Source organism: Varroa destructor, unplaced genomic scaffold (assembly GCF_002443255.2).
Source record: "Varroa destructor unplaced genomic scaffold, Vdes_3.0 BEIS01000001.1, whole genome shotgun sequence".
Lineage (NCBI taxonomy): Eukaryota > Metazoa > Arthropoda > Arachnida > Mesostigmata > Varroidae > Varroa > Varroa destructor.
The window spans coordinates 42814455-42829081 of NW_019211454.1; the positions used below are offsets into that span (position 1 = coordinate 42814455).

At 39.8% G+C, this 14627-nt stretch overlaps 1 protein-coding gene and 1 long non-coding RNA gene across 12 annotated transcripts in view; one reads left to right on the forward strand and one right to left on the reverse strand.

The window, feature by feature from the left end:
* Positions 1-10407, forward strand: part of LOC111243239 (cGMP-dependent 3',5'-cyclic phosphodiesterase-like) — a 126052-nt gene extending 115645 nt beyond the window's left edge. For 9 of the 10 annotated variants that reach the window (XM_022788458.2, XM_022788459.2, XM_022788457.2 and 6 more), the window contains 8 exons: positions 79-254; positions 3813-3911; positions 5715-5912; positions 6069-6268; positions 6477-6699; positions 6846-7074; positions 7252-7567; positions 7803-10407. In XM_022788458.2, the coding sequence (XP_022644193.1) occupies positions 79-254; positions 3813-3911; positions 5715-5912; positions 6069-6268; positions 6477-6699; positions 6846-7074; positions 7252-7567; positions 7803-7857 (1496 nt within the window). In that variant the 3' untranslated portion in view covers positions 7858-10407. The remainder of the gene's footprint in view (positions 1-78; positions 255-3812; positions 3912-5714; positions 5913-6068; positions 6269-6476; positions 6700-6845; positions 7075-7251; positions 7568-7802) is intronic. The other variant, XM_022788460.2, reaches the window with a different exon arrangement.
* Positions 10408-11920: 1513 nt separating this feature from the next.
* On the reverse strand, positions 11921-14607 carry LOC147758667 (uncharacterized). 2 transcript variants are annotated; one of them, XR_015318806.1, is made up of 3 exons: positions 14467-14607; positions 13344-13389; positions 11921-13125 (listed from the first exon to the last, which is right to left on the reverse strand). It is a non-coding gene; the product is annotated as an uncharacterized LOC147758667 (long non-coding RNA). The 2 variants fall into 2 exon arrangements; XR_015318805.1 differs by having other exon boundaries at positions 11921-13174.
* Positions 14608-14627: the final 20 nt, after the last annotated feature.

Consider the following 14627-nt stretch of genomic DNA (forward strand, 5'->3'; position numbering starts at 1 on the left):
TTTGTTTGCATTAACGAATCCCATACACTGGAATATTAATAGGTACGTGTGCGATTAATTCGTTTTCTGTCCATTTAGGTATTGCTGGTCACGTGGCGACAACCGGCGAAGTACTAAATATTCGTGACGCGTACAACCATCCGCTCTTTTACAGAAGGATGGACGAGGTAACGGGCTTTAAGACACGAAATATCCTATGTTTCCCTATCAAAGATGACCAGGAGGTGATCGGGGTTGCCGAACTCTGCAACAAGGTAATTACTATTCCCTTCTCGGGAAACGAGACAAATACTTAACAAACTTCAACGACATGTGTAACTGGCGATTTAACACTGAGCAGGCTGGAAGTTACTACGTGTACGTGTCATTATACAGCGTAAACGTTTGAAGTGGCGATAACGACAACAACCAGCAAAACACAGAAGTGAGAGATAAAATGAGAGAGTGTTAAACTATTCGTTTTACAGCAGCTATTTATGACTCTCTGTGCTGATAGAAATTTAGGCCTAGATTTATGGAGCTAATAAGTATTCTGTTCTCATTAATTTGTTATCTATTTAGCCAGCCTGTTATCGTAAGATAATATTGCACAATACCGACTTAATTGTCGAGATGATCTAAATTGCCATATCTGCAATAATCTATGATAATTAAATTGGACTAACGATAATAGACGCAGGTGTATGAAACGCTGGGCCATATCGCAGCGTGCAGATCGTAGACAATGTAAAAAAACGTTTAACGTCAAGGTGATGATACTATGCAACGTAGCGGTAGCCTATTAAAACCAATAGAACTGAAAGCACCAATCAAATGTTTTCTATCGCTCCATAATTGAATTACAGAGCTTGTAAATGTGGAACATTTCTAGGAAAAATTATCAAATAACTACTCTCAAAAGTCATGAGAACAGATGGACGAAAAGCATCCCGGAAAAAGCAGAATTAATAGCATAATTATCTGACCTTTGGAGTTGAAAAGCTTTCCAATATTCTGAGCAAAAAGAGAAACTCATAATTTCCCGTTAGCGGACAGGGTTTAGAAAGGCTGTAAAATTCATGAAAAACAGAGGCTGCTTGAGATTATCGTTATTCCAAGCGGTAACATTAATAGATTTAAAGTATTTAATGACAAGTCTCTGTGCACGACCTACATAGACGTTATAATTATTATTACTATTATTGCCCTTTCCTATAAAATCTCCTATTGCCGATTAGATTAAACAGTAGAGAAATGCTGTAGATATCGAAAAAAAAAGTAAGCTACTTAATGCTCTGCGGCAATTATATAAAAAATGCCTAATCAAATCTATAATAGTCGAAAGGCACTGTCATTTTTAAGAGCCGCCCAGGAAGTCATTGCCCCGCCAAATAAAGAAACAGAACAAATTGACAACTACCATTGATATAATAGCGTAAGCGAAGCTGTTTCTCGTACGCTTTCGTTGTCAGCTTAATGATCTCCGGAACTCGCTCCATTCAGCAACAGTGGGTGGTGATTGAGAATACTGTTTGGCAGTCGATGACGTAAGCGTCATTTTCTCAATGAATAGACGTCTTTACGTCGCGATATCGCTTTTGAGTCAATGAGCGTAATTGTCACTTTTGCTGTTTGAAACAAAAGTCGTCATGGAAGTAGACTGATCATGCCACGCAAATCACATCGGCTGAGTTCCCATTCATACGATGATCGCTATTGCGGCCTCTGTTTCCCCTTGACATGTAGCAGCTGGCGGCGCTGTTGGCAGATCGCGTATAGAAAACCATAGCCAAACAATAGTTACCAGACGAATGAGACGTCCCAGGTTGCGTAGCAGTATGTCCTAAAACGGCGGTAAAGACAGAGAGAAATATATCAGAATCGGTTTAATTCGAATAAATGGTAGCTGTCTGAATTAATTGAATCTCTCCAGATCATATAAATAGTCATGGAACGATGAAGAATTACGTAGCAATCAGGCTAAGGTTAGTTAATGGTAGTAAAGTTTCTGTCACAGAGTAAGATTTGACAAGAATAAGATTGCGGTCCTTGCTTTAATGCCATTCCAGCCGTTCTTTTTGTCATTCCACTGCTCTGATACTGAAATCCAAATACGCGTTAGAACAGCGTAGCTATCAAGTGACGTCATAATCTTGCGGCGTTATTTGAAAAAGCAAGAACGTCGAAAATCGTTTTTTTTTCGCGCTTCCAAGGTTGAAAATGGACTTCATAAAAGCCTTCATCATACACTTTTAGCTACGTCCTGGACAGGTAGCGTCCTTCAATGAACTTACATTTACTAGCGCTTCGGCCTTGAAATCTCGATTTTTTTTAACAAGTTAGTGATTTTAAACATATCATATCTCGTTTATAATTATCATATCAAGCACTACGCATTAAGGACATGCAAGAAAAAGCGGAGAAATAAGTTTAATTTGAAAAAAGGTTAAAATCGACTGAATTCAACATAGGTATAGATAATTTTGATCACTATAACTACCTCTTAAATCAATAACAGTACACACACGGTGTAGAAGTAAGCGGAGTCAGATCGTTGATATGCTATTGTAGCCTAAACTAGTGCACTGAAATTATTCATCTTTTCCTTGATGGATGGCGGCCTTGTGAACCGGACGAAATTTTGCTGATCGTCGCTGACTATTCATAGGCTGTTTAATTTTCGTAAAGAACCGATCTATGGTTCCGCTGCTGTCCTCGTTTTTGAAGCCGGTGCCGTTTGTCAGTCATCTTGCCTCTTCTCTACGTAATGGCTACTGGAAACGACTTCATCGCATGCGTTTAGACGTGCAGCAATATCGCCGAATTCATCCTCGTAGAAAAATTATTTTTAATTATTATTCATACATTATCCTGATCGCTTCCTATCCATTCGTTTGCAATTCGGTTATTACGGGCACCAGGGGTAATTGAATTCAATAGCCGCCGTTCGCCTGTAGCTGCATCACTGTGCCACGTAAAGAACTCTGCATTGCTTCGCCAGGCATCTTTTTGCTGCAGTCACATCACTATCAGTTATCAACTGCAATAAAAACCGTGATACCCGTTCCGTCCATCCGGCGTACGGTAAAGGAAGGGAGGTACAACGAGGTTGGGGTGAGGGTGCCTATGTTGGCTAGCAGACCTTTGGTGCAAAGCCAGTTCAATTAACTCAGTATTTCAAGACATTTTTGGTTTTAGCTGAAGACAAGCTTTAGTCACTTTGTCTTCGGCCACTATACTCAAGCAGAGCCAGGTAGACAAGCCGACCATTCAGCGATCCGAACGATCGTAGTTCTTTTGTTGTCACCATCGTATAGTACTGCATGAGAGGGATTATCAGATCAGCGCCGAGAGCACTTTCATTGAGACACTCATTTTTCCATGCTATACTGATGCTAGAACAGTGATGTATGTATGTGTTCTCAGGTGATAAACAAAAAGCAACGAGGTACTGCCTCGAAAGGTTTCAATGCTAACAGGTGACCATATAGTTATAGAGGTCATATCGCAGTCTGTGTGGGTTGAATTAACGAAGGATAGTTTTCGTTTGAAGGACATAGGCCGATTTGCGATTAACAAGGCAGTTGGCTGTATCGAAACTGGGCAGTCACGTGAAATGTTAGCAGCAGGTACGGTCCATTCTGCGAACTAACACCATATTCCTATACCGTGCGCTTTATCCAGGGTAAACAGGTTGCGCGATCACAAAGCCAGGACAATTTACTCACAATATGGTCAGATACGCGAGAAAACATGTGCAGTAATGCATTTCCATACTGCACCTTAGCCTTAGATTACCTTTAAGATTACTGTTATTTCTCTTGTGTTTTCAGGTAAACGGCAAGTGCTTTTCGTTCTTCGATGAAGAAATGGCGAAAGCATTCTCGATCTACTGTGGCATCTCCATAATGCATTCGCTCATGTGGAAAAAGGTACGATAAGCGAAAAAAAGGCGGTCCGGTCAATCAGTACCTGGTCTAATATTGACATGGCATTAGTGTTTCTGTTGTTATTGTTGGAATCGACGCCATCTCCTGGTCCTGTTGCTGCTGTTCTTGCTTCTATCTTTCCATCATTTTGTTTTTTCGGGTCTTAGCAGCTGATGGTTCCAAACCTACCCGTTCCGTCTACGCTGTTCACCTAATAGCGCAAACTGGTCCTTTTTTGCTTTTATTTGCTCTGTTTCAGTGTCTCTTTTCCACTTCTTCCGACAAAATAGTCTTCAAACGAGTATTGCGGCTCGCTCACAGCCGCTGCAGCAGAAGTCTTTACTTCTAGGAGACCCATCTCGATTTCCTTCAGTAAGACCCTTTTTCGGCGGAATCCTCCTCCCGAGCAGTTCTACTCTTGTTCGTTCGAAAGTCTAGGAAAAATTAATAAGCCTACTAAGGAAAAGCGAAAAATTTCATCCAGATGTTGTTCAGCTTGGTGTGGACGTAACGTTCGACGTTGTTGAAACACTTGCGACGTGCTAGTCGTATATAGCAATGTGCACCTTCCCATCGTATCCACTACGGTATTAATTTTCGAGCACAAGCCGTGTATTGAGATTGGCTTAGGGCATGGCTGTTAAACTGGCAACTGCGAAAGACGCGGCTGGCGTGGAAAAAAAAAATCCTGTTTATAATCGAATCGCGTGCCTGCATTACGTGACAACCGTAATTATTGTAGCCATGCAAGAAAGAGATATCGATTCAGATTTGCTAATGGTAGTTTCACCTCTTCATGGCGAAATATAAATAATAAGGAATTGATATTACATTGTATGATGTAGGACGTTCGTAGGCTACATACGCAATAAACACCCCACATAAGTTTCGGAGATTATCTGTATCATTAGCCGCTGGTTCCCGCAGCACAGAGCACACTCCTCAACGGGAAGTCGTAGCTCGACTGACATGTTGCCAACCTCCCGAGACTAGTATTGCTAAAATGTTATAATTGTTGTTCGTTCATCGTTTCGCCTTCTAGGTAATCCTCCTTTTGTGTTGTATACCAAAAGGGGAATATTTGCCTTTTGCTGGTAAATAAATCGAAGTGCTAGTATAAAAGCAAGGGTGTCTGCTCTTTTGGCATGTGCTCTTTCAGACTGCTTTTTCCGCATGGAATAGCTGTTCAGGACGCGGTTTCGTTTTTAAACTGGAAAAAATAATCGTGCGAAGCAATATGAATATCACTGTAGACTGGTTACGGCAAACCCCCAAAGTTGCTGAGTCACGTTGCTGAACCATTTCTGGGTCCTGCCTGGCGACAAAAAACTCTTAAGAATAAAGAAATTCTTAAAAAACTTTAAGAATAAACATAAGCAGGTTTGCTGGCGAAACATTTTTTTCTCAAAACGTTGCAATATACAGAGGCATTCTGAGAGAAAAACCGAATATATACACATTGTTTCTTCTCTGCGATTACTATACTATTGTTTAGTGAAAAATGTACACGATCGCTCGACAAAAATGTACATGCCATAATGCAGTGTTAAATCGAACACTTGTTCCGATTACCTGCCATTGATACATTATTCTTCGTCTTTGATAGAAATAGGTCGTTTGATGAAACGCCGCTCCTACCGAGTAGGCTTATCGAATTGTACTATAAAATCGTTTTATGACTATCGTTTGCGGAAATTCAACATTAGCTAAGTATGTGTGGATACCGAAACCAGTGTCTGGTACGTATACAGCTTTGTATGCGGATAATTGAATTATTCATAAATGTATTATTTTTTTCGTTTACAGGTTCGTGATGCACAGCATCGATCACGCCTATCCAATGAGTTGATGATGTATCACATCCTCGTCCCGGATGAAGAAGTACACCAATTAGTGACCTTAATCGGCCAAGGACCTGTTCCAACACCACGCGAGAAATTTCACCCGGCTTTTGAGACCTTCCAGGGTATTCCAAGAGCAATTCCCGACAGGGATACACCTCTTGTAAGTTTTAACTGCTAACTATATGCACTGTTTATCCGGTCAACCTCCAAACCTACATATTACAGTTTGTGAGCACATACCAGATTATAAGAAAGTAATCGATATATTATAACTACGTAACAATCAGCTTGTTTGTTTTTGCTTTGGCCTTCACAGGCTGTTGTTACAATGTTTGAGGATTTAAGTTTCATTCAACGATGGAGAGTTTCACGAACAACGCTGGCACGCTTTGTCCTTATGGTCCGGAAGGGTTATCGGGATCCTCCGTATCACAACTGGACCCATGCATTTGCTGTAGCTCATTATAGCTATCTACTTATCAAGAATCTAAACCTCGTGACAAAAGGGTATCTCACGTGTGTATCGTATTCAGATTAATCCCTTCAAACCACAGTTACGATTGATGCCCAGGTGTTTTATTGATGACGATGTACCATGGTATAATGGCGAAATGTTCCTAGACAATAGGCATTTTTCAGTAATTTCCTCGTATATAATAATCTGCAATTTCGTTGAACCCTAAATTTTACATTTACTAACTGGATGTGTTTGTGGCCTTTACAGCGATATCGAGGCACTTTCGTTGTTTGTTGCTTGTCTATGTCACGACCTCGATCATCGAGGGACGACGAACACGTTCCAAGTAAACTCAAAAAGCATTTTGGCATCGTTATATTCCTCTGAGGGCTCCGTGATGGAGCGGCACCATTTCGCGCAAGCTATGGCCATCCTCAACACTGACGGCTGCAATATCTTCGAGAATCTCGATTGCCATGAATACACAAAGGTCAGTGTGGCGGGTGTCAGTAACGTTTACACGTCTACCTTATAATGACAAAATTGATTGAGTTATCTTGCAAGACCGCTTAGGGATTATGTCAGAATGTATATAATTCGATTCGACACGCATGTTTCACTCGCATGCTGTTTCAGATACTGGACAACATGCGTGAGATCATTCTTGCCACAGACCTAAGTCACCACTTCAAGATCATGCCGAAGCTCAACGAAATGGTGACCTCATTCAAAAAAGATGACGTGGAGCACCATCAGCTATTGATGTCTTTACTGGTTACATCTTGCGATCTTTCCGACCAGACGAAAGATTGGAAAGCCACAAAACAAGTCGCAGAACTGATCTATAAGGAGTTCTTCTCGCAAGGTGTGTGTGTATACCACAAATAGATCCGTCTCCGGCAAACATATTGATTGATAATCGGCTATTTTAGCCTTCATCCCCTGAAAAATTTCGTTACATTATCCCATAGTGTATACAATTCCAATAGATGTAAAGATTTTTGCAAGCTCAAAATTCGTAATGGGGCTTTACGATGAGCAGGTGATCTTGAAAAGTCGATGGGAATTGCTCCGGACAAGATGATGGATCGGGAGAAAGCGTTCATTCCGGAATTGCAGATCCAGTTTATCGATGGTGTAGTACGGCCAACGTTCCATCTGCTAGCGCAACTTTTCCCTAACGATGAAGGCACCCACCAGAGTTTGCAGGCCGTTACAGACAATCTTACGTTCTGGCAACGTTTCCGAGAAATTTACTTGGCCAAATACGGCACACAGCATGGCTGCTCGCTAAGCATCTTTCATGACCGACAACTGGAAAAGGAAGTGGTGTCCAGCCTACAGCTTCAAAACAACAGGTGACTTTGTACAAATGAATTGCATGCGCAATTTATTCGCTCAATGATATGATGATGATGACGACGACGTAGCTAAATTGTCATGTCCTATGATTTTTGTATGAGAACGGGAGAAATCTTATCTCCTATTGATAGCACTGCAAATCGTTGATCAATCTCATACATCACCTAATCGTTTTCCTTTGTTGCTTTCCTGTCGCCCTTTTGTCTGTATTTCTTTTCTTCGAGTATCCAGAAAACGCAACTTTCGCGAAGATTCTCCCGGTCCGGCTTCAAGCTCAGCTTCATGACCTGAACGGACCCGAAGTGTTTTATCGCGGACCCTTCATTCTATCATTTGTAACCTAAACATCTGACAGTCCTCGAAAGAGAAGAATACTTAGTCAGATTAGTATATAAGTAATTATAATAGCACTGTATTCAATTTCGACGTCCGACCAAAAATGCACCAGGTAGTAGGCTTAACACACGAACCGGCTCACGGTTCCGCTCCTAGAGTGTCGGACAACGAAGAGATACGAAGGCTACCTACTCGGAGTCGAAAATTCGTCACAACTTAATTTATTAACACTCTGTACACATTGGCACCCTTTACGCAGAATCGTTTCTGACCTGCTATAACTGGGGAGCACTTACCTAACGATGCTGCTGATGTAGGTATAGTTGTTGGTTATTCTTGTTGATTATTCTGTGCACCTCATCATGCCACCAAAAATCAAAAATAAGTAGCATACATCTACTACTTTTCATGGATGATATCTCAGTTTATGTCGTTTGTCCTACGGAATGAGGTTGAAGCTGAGTCCTCCTTTCCCTAGGCAACAATGCTATGCCCAACAAGAACTATAAATTGCTTGAAAACTCTTATATATATATATATATATATATATATATATATATCAGGGCTTATTTCACACGAAGTTCAAGCCAATTGTAAGTGGTCATCTATTCATAATGATATAACCTAAAATGATGATCAACCATGCATAGTTAGATATTATTTAACTAACCAAAAATGTCAGCTCGGTGAGGAGTTCGTGACAAAATAGCACAGTAACATTAGTTTCTCTTAATGTAATTATTAGACTGAACTTTTACATACATTCGAATATAGATACATTCAACGATATAATAACATTGACGAAATAGTGGCATGAAGGTAGCAGCCCAGAGGCAGGCATAGATGGATCATACTGGGAACAGTATTATAGCTGTTTAGAAAGGGAAAAGCTTACTAAGAAGAGTGTCGGGCTTAACTAGCACAACACAGAATTCGAATCTCTGTTAGTCAGGGGGCAGCCCCAATCTGTAGTCTTAATGCTGTTCCATATGGTAAATTATAGTACACGAAAGAGAAGGAACGCGACTCTATTGAAAAAATCATCTGGCCTATGATGATTATCTGTATAATTTACCATTATTCGGTCTCTAAAACAGAATAACTAATAATGAGACCTCACGTGCGTGGTCTTGTTCAGTGTTATTCAAACTCTGCACGATACGGCGCTAGTCTTTTGTTTATCTGAAGGATGGCCAAACAAATGGTACCGACATAGAAACATATGATCGTATTTTACACTATGAATATTCTACTTCAATAGGCCTGGAGCTTTATGTAATTTCTCATAATAATTCTTGTATCTGGGGTTACACTTACTAATCATATGTTATTACCTGCCATTGTGTTTGTACTTACAGTGGTCACCTCGATGTACGATTGTTGAATTGGCACTACATGAACGAATATGTTGTTAGTGTGATTCTTTATATATATATATGTATACGCAGCTCTAACTATATATTTCCTCAGTACGGCTGATGACAAGGACCTTTGCAAAAAGATGTTTCAGAACAGACATCAACGCGTCTTCCAATCGTCCGTTGACGGAAGGTGGACGAAGCAAATACGTAATTGATGAAGAGCAACAAAAGTTGCGGTCGGCAAGGCTTATCTTGTCTGCGATGACAATGGACATCAATTGCGGAGTTTTCCAGCAGAAAAATTAGTCCGTTCGTGTGTTTACATTAAATCTGAGTTCAGTAATGTATGACAGGCCCGAAGCCTGCACATACTCATGCAGTAGCAAATTCACAAGATGCACGCGAGCGCGATAACCTATTTAGGCATTTTAGTGTCATCCAGATGGTTCCTATCAAGCTCGACAACGCAATTTTGACAATAACTAAGTCTTTGACTAGGGCTAATTTTAACGATCATGATAACAGGACATGGAGCATAATAATTATGGTAATAGTAATTATTCTACATGTAGTAATTGATAAATATTCAAGATGGCTCGCAATGTAGTTATGAGCAACATTGAAAAGGTCGAGTGACACTCGAAACTGAGCGATAACGATAATTATGTTAGTACCAAGGATATTATCACTTTTAGTATATATATATATATATATATATATATATATATATATTGTACTATTATCGGGAATAATTATTGTTAATGGCATAGCGGCAAAGAAAGCAAACAGGAGGGATGCACTGCGTAAAAAAAAGTGACGCGTGGGGAGGGCTCGCAAAACAACGCTGCAAGACTTACAAACCACAATGTAAAATGTGCCATTTAGATGAGATGCGAATCGGAAAATAAGGTGACGTCGAAAAGGCCGATTAAGGCTGAACAGAGACGAACAAATAACAATGGGATCACATTGTGTTGGAGTCTGTATACTTAAAAGTATGTATATACCTAAGATGAAATCTTATCATAATATAATAATACACGGATATTAATATATATATGACTTGACATTGCGGATGTGTATATATATATATTCGTGAGTTAAAGTTGCATAAAATAGATGGTATTTCAACGTAGAAACTGTTTTCACTAGAAAGCTGTCGTAACGACTAAACGATACCAGAATAGGTACGTAATCTTGTCGGGAACTAGCAGTGTGCAGAGAGGTGTGTCTATGGTCCACCCGGCATGGCTCTGGGTTAAGACGTTTTCGGTGTAGATAACTGATAGCTGCCACGTTGTTGGGTCTAGTGCGCATAACAACTGCCATTATTGATTGAGTACACATTGAACCAGTCATTGCTAGGACAAAGTAGTAATTCCCTGATAAATTTATATGAAGCATTTGTCAGTAGTTCAGTTTCGCAATCAGACTGTGAAACGACTGTACCTTTTCGTGCAACAAATTCTGTTTAGTTGGAAAAATTTCCATAGAAAAGGAATTGAACTGACTGTATTGTAGCCGAAAGGGTCCCGCTCAAATAGAACATGCCAACATGATTATGCTTTGCCAAGGAGACTTTGGAATCAGAATCTACATAATATTTCATATGCACTAGCCCTTCTGCGGACCTCAATTAGACCTAAAAACATTCGTTCAAGCTAAATTTGTTGATTTTGATAAGCACCAGCCATTGACTAGACTTCTACAACCGGATAGGCCTAGTCTCAAAGAGCTGAGGTGCAGCCGTGCCTTTCTTCTGTAAGCACTCTTAAAATGAAAATTCACCGTAGTTAGTAAATTCATAGTTGAGGAAAAACTGATTAGGTTATTGTATATTAATTATGTAAGGTTACAGAAGTAAGGTTAACTTCCGAGGTTTGACAAAAATGGCGAAGAGCAATTTTTACCATGGACTTCGTCTACTTTGCCGACTGTCCTGAAAACTGCTCCTATTAGCCAAAATGTGTACATACGTCCATACAGGTAGGTCTGTCAAAATCGAATCATCACCTTCTGTGGTCTAGTTGCTGCATTCGCTTCCGATGAGACATCAGGTCACTTACACAACTAAGCCGTGATGAACGCATTATTGTGGAGCTTTCCTGCGTACTTTCAACTCGACCACGGGGTGCTAATTAACTCTACGTAATCTGAATTTCAATTGTTGTTGCATCCGTAAGAAATGGGTAACTTGAGAAAAAAAAATTATAGCAATGATGCAGTAACAACATCAAATATCAGCATGCCATACGGACGGCTTGGCTGCGTCAGAGCATTGATGCCTTGCCGAAAATAGACAGTAACCAGCTTATATAACCGATTAAACAACTTTTTTGGCTTTAAAACATGTAACTTGTATGCCAACCTGCATACTTTTTGGCTATCACAAACAGTTATCGAGGCACCTGGAAAAATAGACCAAGTCCGGGTAAAAACTTCTACCGGTAAATTCACTATTGGCCGTTTGCTAAATCTCTAGAAAAACCTTTTACTATGTTTAATTTACTAATATTTTCACATGGTACCTTTCTTTCTAATTTTCGTTGTTTCCAAAAAAGTAAATTGCGGCGTCAGCTCTTCATAGACTTCTCACAAAAACGTTCGCACATCGCTAACCTAAGTGTACGATAACGTTGAAATGCACTGCTATTATGTTAACATGTAGTGGTTTTATTAAGTTATGTTAGCTGTGCCGTGTAATTTCAACCTCCATGGCAAGTTGAATGACTCTTTGTTTTTCTAGACTGGAAAACAGTATAAGTGACCGGTCATTATATTAGAATATGCAGTTGTTTACTATACTGAGGTTAGAATTCGAATACTACACGACAGATCTAGGTTCGACGCCGGCCATAGGCAGACTTCATTTCGTGCTGGGAGCCATCCGTCTGATGAAATGTCCAGCGATGAAAGCTCGAAATACAGAAAGGATAATAGATAAGCGATAAATATAAAGAAAGTATACATTTATACCAAATCAAGGCTTACCAAAAATAATAGCATGTCAAATAGTAATTAAGTATCTAATACATACCTGGACTTCGGAAAGTGTCTTGCTGAACTCCCGTCTATAATTTTCCCGTCTATAATTTTTCAACTTCTCTTCAGTCACAAAAAATAAATATAGATTGGATTGAAAACCACCTCCATTTATCCAGTACGGCTTGTTAAGGGTCCTTGATATTTTCTAGCAGAATTATTTATATGAGGCAGTACATTTAAAAGAAAAAAAAAGAACTTGTTTGAATTGTTCCGCAAAAGTTAAACATTTTAGGGCATTTTACCGAGACAGGTCACAGAGAGCGCGTTTCGACAAGAAATCCTTTTATCAGGTGATCTAAAAGTACCTCTTTTTATCTGAAAAATGAAATCATTAGATTGTACCAAGAACCTTTATCGTATATAGCACCACCCAAGTTCGCTCTATGTAGTGCTTTGCTGTGTCACTCAGAAGTCGAACTCCGCCATAGTTGATGATATAGTAAATATCAATTTTTTCGGTTTAATAATATAATTTTTAGTATTTCTCCAAAAGTTTGACTTACTGTAACCAATTGAACCAACAATGAGTAGTAAATAAACAATAATATACCTGTTACATCATTCCGAAGAGCAGTTGCCCGTTCGCTATTAGTAGATGTTGGTTTCACAGTCTTCATTAACAGCAGACGTGACGATAATGAACTTATGATTAGTTCTTTCCAAATCTTGCATTATATAAAATGTTTGCATATACTTGAGGTCATTCCTGTTCTTCTTCGTTAAATTCGACTGACTAATCCATACCATGATCGAAAACACATTTTTTGGCGTCATGAATCAGATGAGTCATCGCTGGTTTGATATCACGAATGCTGCGGAAAAGAGCACGAAATTTCGGAGGCTCCTTTTCTTTACATGGATCTGCCCGTAGATAGCAATAATGTCAGAAAAATAGTGGCCATCTTTCTTAGACTTACATCTGAAAACTTATCATGAGCATTGTGAATAATTTCTAGATAGAAGTATGGGATGCTCGTAAAGTTGTGCAGACCTCCCCGTGCACGTATGTGTATAACTTATCTGAGCTTACCGGTTACGCGGGTAACTTTCTGTGTGACTTTTTGTGGCGTTTCCTTCTGCAAAGGCATATTTAGATAATAGGATGCATCTCAGAATAAACAAAAAAGGAAAGACTCTTTTTTTTTCTAGGACGGCAGTATCTACTTGAAAATAAAGCCAGCTCCTTCAACCTAATTTTTACGTACTCTCAGCACTATTTTGCCCATAATTTCTCTCCTTACAGAAATAAACAACCATGGTGTTGCGGAGTTTCTTTGAATCTCAATTAATCTTTCATAAGGTTGCTTACTGTCCCAAACACTTTGTAGTTCTATTATATCGTTAGTAGATGAGAGCCGCCATAGTTTTTCAAAGACTATTTGTCATTACTTCCTTGCAATCTGAGCGCGTGGAATTTCTCGAAATCGTTCGGATATAATCCACTGCGATGACCTACTAAGTCTTCTGCTTCTGCTAACGCGGGTATACACGATACAGAGTACAGCACTGATGAGAGAGAAATACGTTAATGAGTGAACTGCAGTCGCGGCGTTATCAGTCGTCGTCGTCGTCGTAAAAAATATCTCGGCGCAACTGCAGTTCCACAATTGCTAACAAAACGGACATTCATTCACATTGGCTCTGCGAAAAGAAATGGTCACGAAATGGCTTTTCGTAAATGAAGTTAAAGATGCAACACATCTTCGCCCCGCTTCATATTAATTTATAGAAACTACTAAACAAAGATTCGTCGTTTTTTCGTGATGAACAACTTATTTTTTCGTATAAGCACAATATTGAAATACCATAACCAATCGGGAGTACTCCCGCCGAAATTGCTGCAAAGGGAATACCAAAAAAAAACACCAGCCCCGAATCTGATTAAGCCACAGTTGATTTACTTCACAAAATTATTGTCATCTCTTACTTATGGCGAGTTCCTGCTAGACTATATTAATCTGTCCACTACTTCATGAATGGATAATCTACTAAACTGGTATACGCTGATTGCCCTCTGTTCCCTTAACCTAGTCCTATTTTACTTTGTCCCGTATTCCAATACAAAACCAACCAGCACAGCGGAACCTCTCTGTGAATATTTACAGTTAAATATCTACATATATTTACGGACTTTGAGTGCCGGTGGCACTCACCCTGCCATTCACGTTGATGTACATTTGGCGGCCGGGACGGGCGACCTATGGGCGGAGAGGAAGAAGCAGTCCGCCGTTCTTTCCGCTTGCTGGAAGAGCTGTCTGTGGATAAAGCCGTCAGCTGGGCTGCCAACAGTTTGGAATACAGCAAAACAAAGGGC